The sequence below is a fragment of the Megalobrama amblycephala genome, linkage group LG24, assembly GCF_018812025.1.
Source record: "Megalobrama amblycephala isolate DHTTF-2021 linkage group LG24, ASM1881202v1, whole genome shotgun sequence".
Lineage (NCBI taxonomy): Eukaryota > Metazoa > Chordata > Actinopteri > Cypriniformes > Xenocyprididae > Megalobrama > Megalobrama amblycephala.
Genome location: NC_063067.1, coordinates 29,072,246 through 29,094,640, shown reverse-complemented (window position 1 = coordinate 29,094,640; position 22,395 = coordinate 29,072,246). Strand labels below are relative to the sequence as shown.

The window sequence follows — 22,395 nt, the reverse complement described above, 5'->3', positions numbered from 1 at the left end:
GATAAGATCTTTATGGGATCGCTGCTTCATGAGCGTCTCTCACACACACACGTTTGTTTTTTGTGAATTGTGGGGACATTCCATAGGCGTAATGGTTTTTATACTCTACAAACCGTATTTGATCCCCCTACACTACCCCTAAACCTACCCATCACAGGAAACTGTGCACATTTTTACTTTCTCACAAAAACTCATTCTGTATGATTTATAAGCCTTTTGGGGACATGGGGTAATGTCCTCACAAGTCACCTTCTCCTTGTAATACCTATGTCATACCCATGTCATTATACACATTTGTGTCCTGATATATTGGGTTTTATGGGGACTTCCCATAGACAATAATATTTATATTGCACAAACTGTAACCCTAACCCTACTCCTAAACCTACCCATCACAAAAAAGTTTCAGCATTTTCACATTTTCAAAAAACATCACTAAGTGTGATAGTATGAAGCTGTTTTACTCAAGGGGAACAAAAAATGTCCCCACAAGGACGAGGATTTCGGATATTGCCATCTTTTCGGGGACATTTTGTCCCCGTAACGTAGGGTTTACCAGAACCACACAAACACACAGAGTCTCTCTCTCTCTGGAAATGAGCCAAATCCTCCTCTAAAACTCAAAGTTGATAAAGTTGCCGTGCTTGTCATTGGGAGGCCCTCAGATGAAGTTACAGTGTGTGTGTGTTGAGGTAGGGGGTTTATAACACTCATTATGTTTCATCCCCTCACACTGTCTCCATTTCTCTGTCTATTCTTCCAGACCCCAGAGAATACTGTGTAAACACAATACGCGCTTCAGAGCCTAGCTGTGTGTGTGTGTGTGTGCGCGCGAGAGCCTAATGTGTATTTTCTGCAAGCATGCTGTCCTAATGTAAGGTGTAATTAAGTGGTGTGAAGTATGGCAGGTTGTGGGCGGGTCTTGCGGTGCCGTGACTGAAGCGGTTTGCCGGCTGGGCTGTCGTTCATGTTGCTTTGAGGCTTCCACTGATCTGAGCTTCACTGACAGCTGTTTTGAGAAGCTCTTCTCCTTTAGGCTGTCAGTTTAGTCTAAACAAGCCTTTCTGGCTCTCTGCTGGTAAATAATTTTTTTGTTGTTGTTTTTGTTTTGTCTTGCCACTTTTTTACCGTTGTTCTTACAGTTTGGACATCCTTACATCCAAGCAGTCCTTGTCTTTTGACAGGAGAAGTGTGTACGTGTGTGTTTTGGCAGCCTTCTCTCTGCTGCCTGATTTGACAGTAGTAATGAATAGGGAGGTAAAGACTGACATGGCTGTTTTTTCTGTTTAAAACGATTGAACTGCAGGGATCAAATAGGTTTCTCTTTTTGATGTATTATTTATCAGTTGTGTTTTTTATTCAGAGCTGGAATTCAATTCACTTCCGTTTTGCTAAGTCATTTTGATTTGATTTGATTCGGATTGTTTTGGGTATATTTCAGTTTTAAAATCTCAGTGAATCAGAAGGAGCGACAGATATTTTCTTCCATATTGTGATGTACATCTGAGTAAAACAGACTAAATAAAATGTAGGGTTGGCCTTGGTTCAATCAATTGGTTGTTAATTGGACGGAGGCAGATCTGAATGCAAGCTTGCAATCCATTGTAAGAAAGGGGCGGAGATTAGGCGGACAAAATGATTGGCGAAAGACTGGAGAAAACTTGCATATGGCACCATAAAGAAGTCTGCCATTTCACCAGAAGATCAAGCTGTGACATTTTGATTAAAAATGACATGGTCAACATTTAAAAAAAAGTAAATAAATAAATGCATGGATAATTCATAAAAATGTTAAAGTGCATGCATTTAGAAAATAAACTTAATGAATTTCCATTTCATTTTACATGAAGAAAATTATGAGTCACAGTCTTGGAATTTTAAGAAGTAGTACAGATAATTCAAATAAAAGTCCCAGACAGTTAATTGGAAATATGGATTATTTTTTAAGCCTTAATCACACTTTTATATTAATTTAATTATTTAAATATATACTGAGTAGAATACTAAACCATAATGAGCATTTAATATAGGCTATTCTGCGCTCAAGCGCACACATAAAGCTTGCTGCAAAACACCGCAAAAGTTATGATTATGAATGTGTTGGGAAAAAAATAGCAAGGAGACATTTTAATTATTTATTAATGAACTATTTTTTTCTGAGTCAGCGTTGGCTGCAAAGATGAAGTTGACAATGATACTGACTCGCCATCTCCGCAGTAACGCGCTTATAGAGAGAAATGCACATTTCATACGGATTACATAATCAGAGTGTTTCTTTTTTATTTGAATTGGTTCATTTAAAAGTAGACATTCTATAGATATATTTCCTATGCCTGTGAGGTGAGTAGCCTGTACGCTGAGTTTCGCTTAATGTTTGCGATGTGCTTCAGAAAGTGCATCCCGTTTGTTTTCTTTATTTTACGTAAGCACAACGTTTTATTGTTATTGTGAGTGTACACAAATAAAAGTCGACCCAGTTTTGAATGATGTATTACTTTTATCTGTATGACCAAAAATGACGGAGTATTTTAAGTTGTTTCCACATTTATTTAGGTTAACGTTAGAGCGAGCTGCCATGTAAAGTTGCTACTACTTGCATGTTTCAAATGATGAGCCACATTTGAGGTCGACGGATGATAGGCAAACGTTTGGATTTCATGCCCAACATACTGTAATTACCACAAGGACCCGCCGTTAACGATCTGTCCTTCACTGACTGCGTGACTTCGCCACAAGTTTTTTCCTGCGACTAACTGACTAATAAAACTTTACCTTTTCTTGTCGACTAACGATTAGTCGACTATTAGGGGGCAGCCCTAATTTTTACACAGCCGTATTTGTCATGCTTAAAGGTGCCCAAGAATGCTTTTTCACAAGATGTAATATAAGTCTAAGGTGTCTCCTAAATGTGTCTGTGAAGTTTCAGCTCAAAATACCCCATAGATTTTTTTTAATTAATTTTTTTAACTGCCTATTTTGGGGCATCATTAACAATGCACTGATTTAGGCAGCGCCGCCCCTTTAAATCGCGTGCTCCCTGCCACACGAGCTGTCGACTATATTACAGCGCATTTACAAAGTTCACACAGCTAATATAACCCTCAAATGGATCTTTACAAGATGTTCGTCATGCATGCTGTATGCATGCTTCGAATTATGTGAGTATAGTATTTATTTTGATGTTTATATTTGATTCTCTATGAGTTTGAGGCTGTGCTCCATGGCTAACGGCTAATGCTACACTGTTGGAGAGATCTATAAAGAATGAAGTTGTGTTTATGAATTATACAGACTGCAAGTGTTCAAAAAAATGAAAATAGCGACGGCTCTTGTCTCCGTGAATACAGTAAGAAACGATGGTAACTTTAACCACATTTAACAGTACATTAGCAACATGCTAACGAAACATTTAGAAAGACAATTTACAAATATCACTAAAAATATCATGTTATCATGGATCATGTCAGTTATTATTGCTCCATCTGCCATTTTTTGCTTTTGTTCTTGCTTGCTTACCTAGTCTGTTGATTCACCTGTGCACAGATCCAGACGTTAATACTGGCTGCCCTTGTCTAATGCCTTTTATAATGTTGGGAACATGGGCTGGCATTATGCAAATATTGGGGTGTACACCCCGACTGTTACGTAACAGTCGGTGTTATGTTGAGATTTGCCTGTTCTTCGGAGGTCTTTTAAACAAATGAGATTTATATAAGAAGGAGGAAACAATGGAGTTTGAGACTCAGTGTATGTCTTTTCCATGTACTGAACGCTTGTTATTTAACTATGCTTTACAGATGCTCTGGTTTGAACCCGTTCTTGCAAGTTAGTAGACAAATTCCCATCTTGTATTGTGTGTGTATATTTGTGTCTTTGAGAATTCATTAACATTCCTCTTTCCTCTCAGGTGCAGAAGTGACGGAACCCAACATGTCCGACAGCCGCAGCGAGCGCATGGACCTCCTGGTAAAGCAGGAGGAGGCCGCAGCGGGAGACAGCGGGTTTCTGTCCGGGGAGCGGGATGAGGCCGTGGCCCAGGAGAGAGGGGGCTCGGTGGCCAACCTGCGTGCCGCCCTCATGAGCAAGAACAGCTTGCTGTCTCTGGGGGCAGAGATGCTCGGAGAGGAGAACCCGCTTCTGTTCGAATACCTGCCCAAGGGAGGACACTCTCTATCCCGTAAGTCACACTGTGGTCTGCTGCTCTCGCTCATGGAGTTTCCATAGTCTTAGGTTCTGATAGAATCCCACTGGGACGTAGATCTGCTCCTGCTAGAACAGTATATGCTGTGTGTTATGTGCTGTGCATAAAGACTCTCCTATAGGTCTTGACAGGTCAGGGATTCCATAGGGTCCTGTAGGGACTTTTAGGTACTTATCGGCTGGGCTGTATGTGCTATAGTGGAGTTTTTGTAGGTTTTCTCTGAAAACATTGACGTTTCTAGAGGATCTATAGAGATTTGTATGTGGTCCTGTTAGAAAGGTAAAGGCTGTATGTGCTGTCATTGAGTGCTTCAAGACTCGCTATTGTATTTTATGTGTCCACAAACCTTGGAGTTTACATAGAATCTTATACAGGGACTCTTGGTTTTGGAACTTTGTGCACTTGCTAGGATGGTATATGCTCTTTTGCTACCATCAAATGCTTGAAAACTGTCTTATAGGCTTCTGTATGCCTTTGTATACCTCTGTGCCCCTGTGTCTTAATAAATCCTATTAGTTGGCTGTGCCTTAGAGAGTATATTAATGTGGATGGTAATTAACAAATTCCCCTGCATTAAAATGTATATATTTTGTATGAGGTAAAGACTATGTTTTAGGTCCTGTAATTGTTCACAATTTCTTTTGAGTTTTTCAACCACTTTTAATCAGAGTTATTATTTCTCTAGTTCAGAGGTCTTCAGCCGTGCTCCTGGGGACCCACTGTCCTGCAGAGTTTAGCTCCAACCCTAATCTCTAGGTCTTCAGGATCACCTGGAAATCACAGGCAGGTGTGCTAAAGCAGGTTGGAAATAAATTTTGCTGGGCAGTGGGTCCTCAGGCAGGGTCGAAGTCCTCTGCTCTAGTTAATTTCATTGGATTAAAGTACTGTAGTATTTGACCTTCATGTCCTACTCAGAATGAGTGTCCCAAATCAGTGGTTGATTTTTTTTTTTTTTTTGGGACATCTTTTTTTTTTTTTTTTTCATTTACTTTAAGGCGTCATATTTTTTCATAAAACTCTTTTCCCAGCCATTGACGGAATTTTCTGGCTTTCCGTGTTTTCATTGTTATATGGTAGGGGGCGCTATTACGCATCTTCTGAAGAGTACTGAATCTCCTGATCAAAACACAGGTGAAGAAGAAGCAGAAACAAGCGATAGCATATATAAGCAAATGCATATGAAAAATATGTGATCATCAACATTAAACAACAAATAAATCAAAACTGCCTGCCTCAAAACTCTGGGAGCCATGAAACTTTTGTGAAAATTACCAAAAATGCTGGTGCCGGCTGGCAACTTTTTTCAAAAATGCTGGCGGGGAAAGAGTTAATACATGACACTATGATATAATGCCAGATAAAAAATACCATTTTTGTTTAATGAGACTGTGCTTTTCAACACTGGGGACATAGTATTGATGGTTATACTTAAATATTAACAGAACCGCATGATGAAACATTGATAGTACACGTTCTCATGAAATTCCAGGTTTTTGTGTGTATGGTTCAAGTATACCCTATGTTATGGGGACAAAATGTCCCCACAAAAATGGCAATATCCAAAATCGGTGTCCTTGTGCGGACATTTTTTTGGTCCCCATGAATAAAACATTTTATAAATCATACTAAGTGATGTTTTTTGAATATCTAAAAATGCAGAAACTTTTCTGTGATGGGCATCTATGGAAGGTCCCCCATAAAACATGAAAGTCCAATGTGTGTGTTAATATCTTTTATTTATGATGGGACAGTGAAAAAAATGATGGGATGTCTGTTACCGTACCATACCTATCTTTACAGATAGTTTTAATTGAAGTGTAATCGTAATGACTCTCGATATATGTAAAAAATAATGGCTGCAGATTTTGAATTTTACATTTGAATGTACTCAGCTGAGAAAGAACTATAATTTCTAGAGTGCATCCATGCATATTTATGCCCTCAACATGTTGTTTTGGTGAAGTGTGTGTGAGTTGTATCATTTTTGTGGTAGAATACCTCCTCCAAAAACGCCAGAGCTTTTATGAATGGCACTGAAACTCATAAAAGCTTTGGGTTCGCCAAACCCAATCTTTGCCCACACTCAATCACTTTGTCAAAGTATTGAATGTGTGTGGGTCTGTGAGTGTGTTATGTTATTTTTGGCTTATTCCTTTGTGAGTTTGTGTCTCCTTCACTCCCTCTCTCTCTCCCTCTGTCCTAGGTTGGTAATTGTCTCTTTTGTCTGTTTAAGTTCAGTCTTCTGAATAGGAGAGGGAGGACAACCCTGAACCATTCCTGCTCTTAAAACCCTTAGGGCAGGCTCAAGAGTGTGTGTTTGCTGAACTACATTAAGTCTTAATGGCCACTCTTGAGGATGAAACACAGTGGCTGTCACTCACGCCACAGGAGCTTTTGTCTCCCAAACTCTAGCTAAAAGACAATGTAGAGGAGCATTAATCTGATCATCTCACTAATGTACGAATCCTGCCCTCCACCAGCACTGGCAGAATGTTCCTGTGATCTTTATTTCCGGCTTAAAGTCAACACGAAACACCATTCACAACCAATTTTACTTTTTTAATGTGACGGATTTCAGAGTAAAACTGGATATTCAACAAGAAAAATGTTGCGCAAGAATTGATTTTACTCATTGCGTATTGATTGGATTGTGAAAAGTGGACTCTAAATGATGTGGTTGGATTAGGCAAGGCAAGGCAATTTTATTTGTATAGCACATTTCATACACAATGGTAATTCAAAGTGCTTAACATAAAGAAGAAGAATAAAAATAAAACATAAAGAATAGAAATAACAGTAAAAACAGAGAATTTTGCTATCTGGATGGATGAGCTAGGAAGTCTTAGGGAGTCTTTTTTTTGTTTTTTGTTGTTGTTGTCCGTCAGAGTGGATCTAAACCGATCTATCCATCAGAGCAGATCTAAATGGATCTTCCTCACATGACAGGACTGCTACCTGTTAAGGCACTTCAAACTGATAAACAAAGTTTCAATCTCCCCTTTTGCCAAGACACCTCAAACTGCGTCACACAGCCCTAATCCCCCTTCCGGAGATATCTTATCTATGCAACGCAGTTCAAATTTCCCCCTTTGGAAAGTGTCCTGACTGTAATCCAGAGATATCTTAACCATGCACCACAGATATTTTTTTTATTTGGAATAAATTTGATTTATCATTCAACCTAAAGGCTTATTTATACTTCTGCCTATACCTACGCCAGAGCCTCTGCGCCATAGGCTATGCGTCAGTTTTCATTTATACTTCTGCATAGTTGTCCGCATTGGCAGTGTTCCGTGGCCAAGTTGAGTATCAAGACAAAATCCGAATAAGAAGCAGTCATGTACGTTGTCAGAGAAGCTTCAGCAGTGATGGCGGCAAATAGGCAACGACTTTTGTTGCAGTTTGATGGAGCGTGTCCCCTGAAACAGAGCGTTTTTCATTCCTATGGAAGTTGAAAATGCTCGCTCTCCTCTGCTTGCTCTGCGCCAGTTTTTTGACCTGAGGGAGGGGTTCTAGCAGACCAATCACAGCGCTTACGGTCCGTGTAGAACTGACACGTTGATACATTTTTGGGTAACACTTTAGAATACTGATCCTTCATTAATGAATAACTACACAGAAACAAATGAGTAATGCATTATTAACACTCTAGTAACTACTATTAACTAACAAGTAACTCTGATGAATGAATTATTAAGTAATAGTGCTCAGTTAGAGGTGGTAGTTCACTATTAACTAATCAGTAACTACTGTTTTTTCATTACTCCCAGAGAACTACTAAGAACTACTATATACATGTTCGTAATTAATGTGAATAATGTATAATTAATTCTAGAGTAAAGGCCTTGGTAACCCACTAGTAATGACTGAAGTATTACCAAATACTTAAGAAGGAATTACTAATTATTTGAAACAGTATTCTAAAGTGAAAAGCATGATAACTCTCTAGTAGCTACTGAAGTCATTGTAAACTTTTGAGGTTTTTGTAAAGTATTGGATAGTAATAACTCAAGAGTTACTATATAACTCTAAAGTAACTACTTCTTATTTTTGATCAGTATTCTAAAGTGAAGATCATAGTAACCCACTAGTAATTACTTAAGTGTTACCAAACATGCATACAAAAACATCAAAAGTTTACAATGACTTCAGTAGCTACTAGAGAGTTATCATGCTTTTCACTTTAGAATACTGATCCAAATAATTAGTAATTCCTTCTTAAGTATTTAGTAATACTTCAGTCATTACTAGTGGGTTACCAAGGCATTTACTTTAGAATTAATTATACATTATGCATCATTCATGTTAATTATGAACATGTATATAATAGTTAAATCAGCCTTAAATAGTTTAAAAAATTAACATTGTCATAATTTATTCGCCCTCCAAACTCATGTTTTTCTTTCTTCAGTAGAAAACAAAAGGTGAACCAAAACACCACATACGGAACACCATAAAAGTGATTCATACAAACCACATTGTGTGTTTGTATATATATGTATTCCAAGTCTGCTGAAGTAATTTGGTAGCTTTGTGTGAGGAACAGACTGAAATTTGTGTAGTTATTCACTAAAAATCATGACATCTGATTTAGCTGTTCTTGGTACATTCAGGAGAAAAGCAATGCCCGATTTGTGAACAAATTGAGTCAGATCCTTTTAAATGGATCAGTTAATCCAGTTCATAACTGGTCTGAATGATTCATTCATGAAACTCGAGTTCAAACCCAGATTCGGTCACTCATGGCAAACATACGGCCTAATTTTATGGTGCTTTACGCCCTTTTTGAAGCTTGAAAGAAAATTGTGGGGGTTTGAAACTACATGAGGGAGTGTAAATAATGACAGAATTTTCTTTTTTTTAATAATTATGTAAATAGATGCATTTCATTTTGATTTTATTAGAGAGATGAAAATCCATTTCTTTATTTTTGTTAATCGAATCTCAATATTCAACAATAATCATTGAAAGATCTTGAGCAAGTTCTACTTGAAGGGATGCGTGTTTAAGTCCAGCACAAACACTCGCAGACTCTCGTTAATGTGTAACCGATCAACCGATGATTGTTTGGGGTTCTGCACCCCTCTAAAACAAACAGCGCTCGTCCAACCGCACCGTGCCCACTCTGACGGATCACTAGTCGCCCTCCTCTACTAAACTTCAAAGTAGATTTGTTGAAGTCTCCAGGAAAGGAATTGATTTGATGGAGCCGAGCAGGTCACAGCGGGTCCCCTTGCGTCCTGCAGGCTGCTGTGATTAACCCAGATTGAGTTTTATTGGCTGATCCTGGGTCAGGTTCGGTGGTGTGACTTGCTTTAGGTGTGTGTCTGTCTTCTCCACTGATCTATACACACTGACAGCAGGCTGACAACCTGTCCTCTTCAACACCACTGCTGAAGTCTCAGGGGAGTGTGTGTGTGTGTGGTTCATGTGAACAGATATACAAATTTACACTTACTAGGAATCAGTGAGTTTTTCCAAAGAACAAACCACACACTCAATGTCCAATCCAAACCACACACAATACAGTGTAAATATTATATGATACACAGTCAATGCTACAACACAACAAAATATACAATACTCTAATGCAATACAATACAGAACAATGTACACCACTGCACATGGGATAGTATGCATAAAATATATAGAGAACGAAATGGGTTTATATTTATAAATATACGTATACAGTATGGATACTGTATTCTGTCATACTGAATACTGTCATATTTGTAGATATGTAACAAACACACCTACATTACAAGTTAAATTTGGACACACTCGTCAGAATCTTTTTTTTTTTCTCATTGTCTTTCAAAACACTGTAGGCAAATATAAATGTTTAAAATTAATTAAAATATTAATTAATGATAATTACATCCTATTTTTCCATTTATTTCATACATTGATAACTGTACTATTAATATTAAATGTGAAAAAGAATTATTAGAAGTTGGTATGTTCAAACTTTTGATTGGTAGTATATGCACCAACACATTTACAATACCTCTTGTTGTAGCAGTGTTTCTTTTTCTCCTATCTTCAATCAGCTGATGTACTTTCAGATTTTCTCAAGATGTTTTGTCCCATCGGTTTACAATCCCTTAAGACAGGACTGACATTTTGAGCATGTGTCTCGAGACGCGTATTATAAAGTTGAACTTCTTTTAAAGACCCCCTGTGGTGAAAATCAAGTTTTTAAATGTATATATGTCTATGTGGTGACAAACCATGTGCAAATTCATCAGTCAACACCACTGCTGAGTATTTTCACCTTAAAACTGCTGTGAACCAAAGACAGTCTCAAAAACGTGGTTCGAAATCGCCCTTGCTCTTTACGTCACAAATATGTTATCAACGTGCCGGCGGTCTTTAGCATATCATGAACTATGACCGCTCTGAAGCAGGGGAGTCTCAAGAGAAGCCAGGTTATCCTGGTATATTTTACTGTTGATATGAAAAATTGGGTAGATTTGGCAATATATTGGGCGAATTATATGTGATGTACATAACGATGTTATGATGAACTATATGCCTTTCTCCACTGAAGTTCTAAAGCCTCGTACACACCAAGACGAATATCGCGCACGCTTATTGCCAGCGTTTTTCGAGACGTTTTTCGTGTTCATACCCAAGCGATTTTCACTGGCGATGCGCTGAGTGAACGTGCAAATTCACTCCCTGACGGTATATGGCGCTTGTGCTGAACGGTAGTGCAAATAAAAATATGAATGATATAAAATTAAAGAAGATAAAAATACAGATATAAAATGGCATATATGGCATATACGTGACATGAGGAGATGGTAGTCAGAAACGGTAGTGCAAATAAGTCACAATAACAGTAGTGCAAGTGAACGGTAGTGCAAATAAATATTTATGAAATAGACATTCTCAACTATATTTCTTGAATGTAAAAGAAAAAAAAAAAACAATAAAAATACAGAAATAAAATGGCATATAATACACATCTATTGGTGTGACCAAGAACTGGCAGAGCACCCATATTTTGTAGGGGTCTTCCTCGTCTACTTACTTCCTCTTTGTTGTCTTGGTATCAATGTGTGCTCGGTAAGACTGTTTTGTGCTTGAGCGCCACCAAGTCGTGTTTTACTGTAACTTCAGCAGCTCCAGGCACGTGAACAAATTGGTCTGCCAGTTTTTAACACGGCACATCCAACCAAAAAAACAAACCCGAGGCATTTGTTTTTTAAAAATGACACTTTTACACCTGGCGTTTTTCACATTGGTGTGCACACTCACATTGGCGCCCTTTGTTTAGTCACAAGGCGTTAAACGTCGGCGATAATCGCGCGCGATATTCGTCCCGGTTTGTACAGGCCTGAAGGTGTTCAAAGCGTTTGTAAGGATACTGATTGTTAGAAGGCAGCTGACTGACTCGGCTGGTGAACGGGAACATGGTTTGTGTAACAGTAGCAACACATTTTTAGCTGTTTGATCACGCAGTCAAGCAAAAGGCTAATCATATTAATTACCATTATGTGTTCGATGTAGAGAGCAATACATAAAAAGCATTACTATTTTGATAAATTGACTTGTAGACGAGCCTGTATAATTCAATCTTCCACTTCTTCTTCTGAATCAGTTTCTGGTTCAAACATCTATGGAAGAAATTAAACTAGTATTTCCACTTGTCATCATGTAGCATTGCCGTTTACTACAGTAAAGTTGACCTAATGGATCAGGTAGTCTGAGCTTGTGTGATTGAGTGGAGGCGGGGACTGATTTGCATATTCATGGCTCCACGTATACTAAATGAAGCAAGGGTGTAGCATTACATTCAAGCTATTTTAGGGCATGAAGAAATTATTTTCACAGGAAAAAAATGTTTAAAGATGTCATTTTGGTGATCCAAGATGAGTTTTAAGGGATAAAATTATTGACTACAGGGGGACTTTAAATTGACAAAGATGCTGCAAAAACACGAGAGCAATGGTCAAAGACATCCGTTTAGCACGTTTACATGGAAAAACTGTCAAAAAAGGCAACCTCATGTAAAAGTTCTGAATATATATTTTAATGAGCCTGATTGTGGCAAAAACAAAAAACAAAAAAACAACTGGAAAAAAATAATGGATAAACACAAACTCAAACCAAGCTTAGAACAGCACTCTTGAATATAAACTTTTTTGAAGTATTGACATTGCAAATTAGCGAATTCAGTTTAAATCACTATAAATGGGACATGCTGGAGTACATATGGATATGAGTTGGAACCAAATAAATTCAATTTCTTTTTTTTTATGTGGAATTCAAATGAAGGTTCCCATAATTGTGCAACTGTTGGCAAGCTGTCAGCAGAAGTGAGCCGAAATTTTGGTTATTTTTGGGCTGAAATTTCATTAAATTGGACCTGAGCATGTGCCTTCCTGGTTGGGTGTAAATGCTTCGCTAATGAAGGTAAAACTGTCCTGCAGTTTGTGCTATTTGCCTGCTTCCTTTTTTTGCCGAATTCATAGGTCATTACACTTCTGGGTGAGCTGTAGCCAGACAGTTTCGCGTTTGCTCTGCCCATGCAACAACATAGGGTGCGAAATCGCATACTTCCCTACTATATATTGAAGGCAAAAACAGTATATGAAAAGAGTAGTAAGTGCAAATTCACAGTATTCATAAAACAGTAGGTGAAAAGTACCCGGACCTACTATTTCCGGTGAGATTCGGCCATGGGATATATAGACTGCTTTTTTGTATTTTTTTTTTTTTTTTTTGTAACAGTGAGAAAATAATTACTTATTCAAAAGTACATACTTGTGAGTATGCAATTTCGAATGCATTGTTCTAAGACTAATGTGTCTTCCAAACCACACAAAAACATTGTTACCAATCAGATATGATTAAGGGAACAAAACAGGTTTGTACCGTTTCCCTCAGAAAGGACATGCCAGCTGGTGGTTAACCTCAGTTGGCCAGCAAACCTGTGCTAGTTTGGTGTATCATGAGCTATAATAGCATAACATGATTTCCTGTATCCTCTCAACTACTCACTGTTTCTACATTCAGATGAGAATTTTCTCCCTGTAGATTCCATTAGATTGGGAAACCAACCGTAGGACATGTTACTTTATTTAGATAACTAATAGGAGAGATGTGAAACGTTTATTTTTAAGGCAAAGCCCCTGACCTGTGATCAGTGTTTTAATTTCTATTGTAATGGACCATGGTAGGTGGTAATTAGTTCAAACGCCTGCCCCAGATCCTATCACTCAACCCTACACCACATTTTCACTTACACCCGAAGAAGTTTTACAAAAGCCATCAAAGCACCCAAGTGCACTTTAGTTGGGAATTTTACAAATGAGAAAATGACAATGGACTAATGTTGACGTGATCCATACATTCAGTTTCAGTAGCTGTTAATTGAAGAGGAGTATGCAGCACGGCTACTGTACGTTAACACATTGCAGACACGAGGAAAGAGAAATGAGAGGGTGATGTGTGCTGGATGGGAGTGGACAGTGTAGGAGTGGAGAATTCCAGGAATCTGTTCGTGGTTGTGCATTACTGTAGCTTGTGCATCTGTCCACTTAGCGCTTAACCAGCAACTCCGGCATATTCCCAACAACAGGAGTCCACAAAATTCTTCTTCTCCAAAAAAAAAAAAAAGACAAAATGAACATTCAGAAACAGTGGCTTCTGTCTCGCATATATTGGCTATTCAGATGACCTTGTATATAAGTATAGGTCTAGCACAGGTCTGATAAATGTATTTTTTATTAAAATGCAAACTTTCAGTGTAAAACAAACTATTGTGACAGACAAGTAAATCATTGAATAGAAATTAAAAAAAAAAAAAAAAAAACCCTCATCTGACATCACCATGTCTTAGAATGCAGTAAAGCAGTCTGAAAAAGCTTTAAAAAGGCTAAACTTGCTAGGAAAATTCCTTATTACAGAATTACAGGTTGTTGGGCATGATTAATTATTTTTTAGCATGTAATTTTTTTAATGAATTGCACTAAAGTTGGGCTGCAACGACGTTGACAAAATCAATTAGGTAAATTAGTCGATCTGCATGGAATGCTTCAATTCGTTGTGCTGTTTTTGTTCCCCAATGATGGCGGCTCCTGGGCATGCTGAAAATCAGCCATTTTTACCAAAAAAAAAAAAAAAAAAAAAGCGAGCCCAATCTAAAGTGTGGAAATCTTTTAAACAGAGACCAAACAAAATGTTGCTCTGCAAAACCGAAATGAAAAATCACAGAAAAACTTTTATGCAAGAGCATCTGAAAAGAAAACATCCTGGGGCTCTCCTGCCTCAAAAAGGAGACGTCACATATTTTGTGATTAATACAGCTGCATTCATACAGCATTCTGTTTCTTACAAGCTGCCGTGAGTGTGAGGCTGTGAGATGTGCGGCTCAAACGTACTCTCTGCAAATAGTTACAAAGCATTTAACACTGTTGTTGGTTATTTAAAATATCCAATGGATGAACTCGCACCTCGATTGGACTCATTTATTTAATTACGCACTGTCAATCCTGGTAAAACTTCACTGTTTTATGGATGTTTGATAATGTCACTATGGTTACAGCTATGGTTAGTTAGAATGCGGTTGTGACTTCAGCTGTTTGATCATACAGCTGAATGAACATATTCAAGCAGCTGCTTTAATCTCCTGAATGAAGAAAACATTTCAGGGTTCACACAATTGTAAGCAATTGCTGCTGTAAATCCCAAAAAGTGACTGAACGCCACAGTAACACCTTTCTTAATTAGGCCTACACTGCATAAACCTTATCTTTTGTGATAAATAATATCATTAGGTAAAAGTTCATACATAGATTAGTTACAATTATTATTTATTGGTAAATTAACCAAAGGATTAATCAACTATTCAGAAAACAATCAATAGATGGCAGGGTTAAAAAATAATTAGATTATTTAGTTAATCAAATTATCATTAACTGACATGCCTAATTATTATTGTTCTATACAGTAATTAAAGACAAATCATCCATCGAAGTCAAATAAAAATCTGTCCCTCATTTGTCCCTCAACATTATATAAATGGTGTAAATATTTCACCTTTCTCTGAACCTTTGCTACTCTCGGCTCTTGTGCAGTTGCAGTCTATTTCGTGTATATCACATTTGAACTTTTGCACGGACTCTGGCAAGTAGCCTGATGTGGTTTTAAAATGAAGAGAACGTCCGCCATCATTTAAAAGCCTCTTCTTTCCCATTTCTTTATCGCTCACTTACACACACACATACAGCCATCCCTTGTGTGTGCACGTGGGTGGATGGAGAGGACCAAAAAAACAGAGCGAGAGAGGCCAAGCCCTAACCCCACTCCGGTCTCTTCATCTCTTCCCTCCTCTCCCTCTCTGGTTCTAAATGAAAGCTATGTGTGCCCCTTGCCCCCTCCCTCCTCCTCCTCCTCTTCCTCCTCCTCCTCCTCTCTCTCTCTGCTGCTGTATGGAAGATGGCCGCTGGTCTGAGAGTAGGTGGGTGAGACTCATTTCCTGTGCTCCTCAGGGCCTCGTTGCTCCAATGGCAGCAGCAGCTCCCACCATCCAGGGGCCCTGTTTGATAGCAAACACGGGGCGTCTTCATCTTCTCTTCAGTCTACTCTTCCTCCTCTTCCTCTTCTACTGCCACCTCCGCCATCAGTGCCGCGGCCCCCAGGGGCCCTCGATATGTCACCGTCTGGGGGCCCCCCAGACAAGCTCTATGTGGAACAGGCCCTGAAGGCCTCACCCACTGAGGTAAGTCCAACAATACCCTATAGGCCACTTATCCTTCAGCTTTGTGTGTGTCTCTTGGTATATATCCTCTTTAAGAATCTGTCGGATTTCTGTAGATTTGTTGCTTCTTTTTTTCTTTTTTCTTTTGTTGCATTGCCAGCTCTGTTCCTGCATGTTCGCTGTTTCTTTTTAATTCATGTTTCTGCTTTTTCTTCCTTTCCATGAGAAAAATGTATCAAAAATGTTTGTTTCTTTTATGTCTTTATTCAATCTTAAGTATTTAAGATTGAAGGGACCAAATGTGAAAGTTATATTCGGACAGGAATCAATGGGTTATGTCCGCCTTAATATCTGTGGTGGTTACGTTTAACACATTTTACCATATTCACATCCATTCTACAGATTTCCCCTCCCCAAAATCAGTGCAAAAAAAAAAGTGACCAACCTCAGGATAGTTTTCTGAGCACCCTGTGCATTTGTCATTCTGATGAAAGAAAAAAGACATTTTCCTCAGCTGAGGATCTTCTGATACGAGGGGGATCCAGGTGGTGGTAGAAATCAATAGTGACGGACAATGCAGAGGGGCAGGGTGGGTTTTTGGTTTTTGTTTTCTTGAGTGTGAGCAGGAAATTGCATTCTCCCCGTGTGTGCTGAGGTGGCATTTGGTTTCGCAGGACCTCCCCCCCAAGAAGTTGTACCATCTCTGTGGACAAGCCATCTGTTTGCTTAAACCATAATGTGTCACTCTTACGCAAGGGAGGGCGGAACGAAAATAAGGGGGAAGGGCCACACCTATACACATGCAAGCTGCATGCATCTCAGAGCACGGTTGAAAAAACACAATCGGACCTGTAACCCTCCACCTTCCAAACAAACACACACCTCTCCTCAAAGACAAATATTAAATATCCCCATGTGGGCCAGGAGTTTTCTCTTTGTCTCCACCTGTTGGATATGCTATCGAAAAGCCCCAGTTGAATGAATCAAAATAGTAGACAAACCATTAATACTTTACACAAATCTGGCTGGTTGTTCACCAAATTGTGTAAAAAAAAAAAAAAAGTTCTTAATCGTTTTTGTTCTTTTTTCCAGTAAAAGTATCTAAACATCACTAAAAATAAGATACATTTACTTTGAAGGACTTTGCGGGAAAAATTATTTAAAAATATATATTTATTACTCTACTGGTAAAGAGTTTTTAATTATTTAAAGATTAAATATTAGAATTCTATAAATACAATATTATAAGTAGAAATATAATTTAAGAATTGTAATTATATTATATTATATTATATTATATTATATTATATTATATCTTTTTTACTGGAAATGAGCAAAGAAAAAAATACTGATTTAAAAATAATTTTGCAGTAAAGACCATCTTTCTTTGCATGTTTTTTTTTTTTTTTTTTTTTTGGCATCTCAGGTTCTGTTGCTTCTACTGTTTCTTTGCTTTTCTTTTTTTTTTCTCTCACTCTCTCTTCTTTTTCCAGTGTGTCTGTTTGTATGTTTTACCTCATGACCTTGCATGCCTCAGGAGAACACACCTCTATACAGACCTGGGATCAGAAGTACACAAGTGTTGATTTGCATGTTGTGTGTATTATTACAGGAGGAAATGCAAGAGGAAGACAACAGTCCAAATAACAATGCAGGTATGTGTGGCGTCTGTGATGCCGATGGCCCGCCACATGACTGCCTGTTATTTTTCACATACATAAGCCGATATCCTGGCGTTAGTTCTCACATCTCTCTCTCCCCCTCCCTCTCAGGGCTGGAGCGCATCCAGGTTCCTGTAGAGGAAGATCAGATGGTGGAGGAGAAGCATGGAGTGTGTGTGGCGGAGGTGCAGGGCGGAGGGCCGGGCTGGCGGCAGGAGCTCGCCTGCTCTCTGTGTAAGCAACTGTTTAGCAGCCTGCTTCAACTGAGACAGCACGAATACAGCCACACGCTCTCGCTCATGGCCCTCTCGCTGGACTGCCTCGACCACCATCGCCCCATAGTGGCCGCGTCCCCTCTCAACCCTCCGCCAGCACGCTACCACTGCTCGCAGTGTCCCGCCAGCTTCACCCTCAAGTCCAACGCCGACCGCCACGAGAAGACCATCCACCTCAAACGGAAGCTGATGCAGTGCGTGTACTGCCTCAAGCACTTTCGCGACCGCACGGACCTGAACCGCCACCTGTCGTCCGTGCATTCCAGCGAGCGTGTGTACACGTGCCCCGCTTGCTCCCGAACCTTCAGCACGCAGAAAAACCTGGCCACCCATGGCAAGGTTTGCTGTCAGTCGGGAATCTCGCCCACCGAGCAGCTGTGGAACCTGCACGGCTTAAGGGAAGATGACCACGACCACATTCGTATAGACGACTGATTCTCCAAACCAGCAACACACTTCATTTCAATAAGGGAATGTTTTACAAACTTCAGGTCATCCCAATTCAGGCCTTTCCTAACTTTGGGCCACAGCACTGTTTCTACATTTCTTTTTACTGTATGTCAGATTTATATGTTTTTGAAATATCTAAATCGTCAGGTTTTTTATGACTACTGCATATGGCTGCTGATAGGCACAATTGCTATGCAAAATAAAGATGTTTTATGGCATTTCTCATTGCATATAGTGCTGTCTGCTTTTTGTACCATGCAGAATTATTCAAGTTCTCATTGAAGACTGGAGAACATAGTGATCTCGGTGCATTGAATGCCAATGCTTTTTCATTTTGGGTGGCTTTGCACCCATCTACCAGCGAACTAATCTTATTATGCTTAGACTGCAATACGGACTCAGGCACAGGGGTCTCTGTAACTGGTCGAGATGTTAAGTAGTGAATTCGGCTGTTAAACCTGTGCACAATGCTGCCCTCTGGAGGGCAATCTCTCTCTTGCATTCTGCGCTTGAGTGAAAGGAGATGATTAGGGATGAGGAAAGATTAGGGAATGTCCTAAATCTTTCACCCTGTTACGTCTTTTTCAAGTGTGTGCACACGAGTATGCAAGTGCACCGAATTATGTCAGTAATTAGCTCTTCTCTGCTCTTACCCATGCTGACCCTAAATCGCACAGTTAAAAAGAGATGTAAAAGGAAAAGAGTCCTTTAAAGTTGTGATCCGTCCTTGTGTGATCTCACACTAGTCTCCAATTCATGACTCTTAACACAGCCAGAGGAGAAGAGAAAGGGGATTGAGGGTGTTTTGTGGGCCCTTGCTAACATAGATGGAAGTTTACCCACTTTTAGTGACTGTTAAAGATGGAAGTGTCTAAAGTGAATTAAGATCTTTTCTTTATCTTAAAAGTTAGCTGTGTCATTGAGTGGTCAAACCACAAACTTATCTAGTAGAGAGTTCTGGGAAATCTTTTCTGCAATCTACACTTGTAGGCAAAGTATACACTTGTATACCTGGAGGCAAAATTATATTAATTTTGATTTTCACACACAGCATATGTCATACTGTTATGACATGTTCACTAGTGTATCAGTGGGTGCTTACACATTAGAGGAAGCTCTGATAGAGCATTTGGCAGGTAAGGGAAGTGTTAGATCCATTTTGAGAGTGTGAAAGAGTTTAGAAGTTAGTTAGAAATCAAGCGGAAATACAGCGAATGGATTTCTGAAACTCGACTCTCCTCTCTTAGAATCTCTGCGATTGGTCATGCCTGTCAGTGCGCATTGCAGCAAAAGTTAACATTTTCGCAACTTTTGAGTGTCATTGGCATTTTTCTTCTTTGTCTTTGTGATGTGTCCTAACTGAAATCATTGGTTTTGCAGTGCTTTCTGATGCAGGGTAAACTCTAGTGTGTAGGCGCCCTTATGCAGTAGATCTAATTTGGCAGTAACTGTGAATGTGTCAACATCATTCTTACTGACAACGTAATGAAAAAGAAAAGTGGATTATTGTCACACTAAGACCACCCTAAAATCACCCTGCAGTCTTGTACCCAAGTCTCCCAGAGGTCTCTTCATTTATTTTTTTTTCCTCTCAGAAAATATGGAGACATTTATCTGGCATCTTGATCATGCTCTGCTCTGATATACTTTTTGTGTAGACTATCCAATGTGTGTCATATGTAAAGCTTTATTTGTTTATCAATCAGCACGTCTGCTTAGAACACAACTTTCCAAAGTCGCGTTTCCACCACAGGAACTTTCCCCAGGAACTAGGGACTTTGGGGTGGTACTTGGTGTGTTTCAACCACAGGGACTAAATTAAGTCCTGGGTAAAAATTTCCCCCTCAGAAAGTCCCTGGTCACGAGGTAGTACTTTTTCAAAGATCAGGAACTTTCGGGGGTGGGACTTGGGCGCTGAACATGCTGATTGGTTGAGTTCACTCAGCATTTTGATTGGTTGACTCCACACAGCATTTTATTTCAACCACCATTTTTAAAAGTCTGTTGCGGTGCAGTAAGAGTTGTTTGCTATCTGAATCAACAATGGAGTTTAAAGAATATGACCGATGGACCGACGATGAGGTTCAGGCTTTATTAAGCTTTATATGCAGAGGACGAAATCCAGTGGGAACTGGAAATGGCAACCCGCAATGAAAAGGTATACCTGAAAATATACTGTACATCCTATGCCACCGGACTAATTTGACTAATCTTCACAGTACTTTAGACCACGATGGAAATGCAGACAGCAACAGGTCTAGGGGAAAAAAAACTCCTGGGACAAATTGTTCCAGGTAATTTTGGTGGAAACGTGGCTCAATTTCAAAGTGAAAGCTTGATATAACGGTTATCTTTCAAACTGTTAAACGTGGTGCTGTGTTGTAGAGCTGTCAAAATGGCTGAAAAACTACATTCGTATTTTTTACTTAAATATTGCTAATATTCGAATTGTATTTGAAATTAAAAGGCATAATTTCAGTTAGGGGAAAAAGCTTTTGGCTCGTCTCCTGAAGCCACAAGAGGGCGCAATGAGCAAAATATTAATGCGCCTCATTAAATTTATTCAAAGCAATGAAATAACTGACTGTCTGTAAATAAGTGTGTAACGTTTAAACTACCGTTTATGAATCAAATATAATTTCGTAAATTGCATAAACAATTGTGAACAAAACACAGTACAAATAATACAAAGAGCCAAAGAGCCAAACACACAGAGTAGGTTTATTTTGCATTTAAAAACATGATATGCAGTGGTGTGGAAAAACCCCCCAGTCTCGAGACGTGTTTTTTAAAAGTTGAACGTCTTTTAACTTCACATGGCTTTCTAAACATGCAGCTCTCTTGTGTGAGGTGAAAGATGTCCGTCTAGCGCAGGTTTACATATAAAACAATGGAAAAGCAGCGTTCTGTGTAAACGGCTTGTTACAGCTTTTGATGTACCCATGATCTTCTCCGCATTGAGCTTCTCGATTTCTGCAGTGTATTGAATGAACGACAAAGCAGTGCCGCATTTAGTGGGTTTAACTGGATAGGCTAAAACATTAAGACTCTTGCATCATTGTCACATCTTATGCGCCACTGATAATGCTGTATGATACACACCTTTTGTTTGCTCCCTTTTGTGGATTTTTATTTTAAATTTGACGAATATTCGAAATTCGAATTTTGATTTGACAGCCCTACTGTGTTGAATGTGGGGTGATTTGTGAAAGGAATCACTGTTCAGCACCTATGCAAAGAGAGAGAATGAGAGACATTTGCACTGCAAGTTTTCAAGGTCTTAGCACTTTCTCCTCAGGAAATGAAAAGACTGATGAACTCATATAGTTTCAAGAGGATTGAACGGTGGGTGTAAAAACATCAGAAATCTCAGTCACAACTGTTTTGAATTGCACTATTTTTATTACTGAAATGAACTTAAGCACAGATTTCTGTAAATGATGTATTCTGGAGCAATTCTATTGTGTAACTGGTTGGTTGTAATTTTGTAGACAATAAATTTTTCTGTAAAGCATCACAAAAACTGTGTGGTTAATTTATTTTATTTTACAAATAACTAAAAGAAATTGCTGAGAGCCTGTTGTCAAAAAAAAAAAAAGTAGTATGCACTACAATTTTATTTGGAGGGTCACAAGAGGTTTATTTGCTACCTCAAATTTAGCTTGATCAGGTCTGACCATCAGGTGTTTAAAAAGTGTAGAATGTCAAAGTTCCAGGGCAGCTGTTCATATTCTGAAGTAGTAAATTTGCTTTGTTTCAGCACATGCTCATTAGATCGTTCATGTGTGTGGATTATTGGGTAAAACCTGGGCTTCAGGTCTGTTCTTACCTAAATGGTGCTCATCGGCTTATTAGCTGAGCCAGTCTAGACCACTGTCTAATGAGATTACAGTCATCACAGCATGAACCATGGTTGCCTCTGTTTGAATCTTTCTGAACAGAAGATGGAAAAATTAGAACAAGAACATGTGGAATTGATGTTTGGTTTTGTGAGTTTGGGTTGATAATTTGTGCAGCAATTGTTCAGCAAACAATAGGAAGCTATGTTATGCTGCGTTGTGGGTTTTTCATCTTTCTTTGTTGAATTTGAGCAGTAAA

General features: G+C 38.9%; 1 protein-coding gene across 4 annotated transcripts in view; it reads left to right on the top strand.

The window, feature by feature from the left end:
* zbtb46 (zinc finger and BTB domain containing 46) overlaps nucleotides 1-22,395 on the top strand; it is a 144,408-nt gene that overhangs the window by 110,601 nt on the left and 11,412 nt on the right. For 3 of the 4 annotated variants that reach the window (XM_048178273.1, XM_048178274.1, XM_048178275.1), the window contains exons 3-6: nucleotides 3,908-4,177; nucleotides 15,703-15,932; nucleotides 17,524-17,566; nucleotides 17,684-21,820. In XM_048178273.1, coding sequence (XP_048034230.1) covers nucleotides 3,908-4,177; nucleotides 15,703-15,932; nucleotides 17,524-17,566; nucleotides 17,684-18,282 — 1,142 coding nt within the window. In that variant the 3' untranslated portion in view covers nucleotides 18,283-21,820. Of the gene's footprint in view, nucleotides 1-3,907; nucleotides 4,178-15,702; nucleotides 15,933-17,523; nucleotides 17,567-17,683; nucleotides 21,821-22,395 lie in introns of those variants that run through there. The other variant, XM_048178276.1, reaches the window with a different exon arrangement.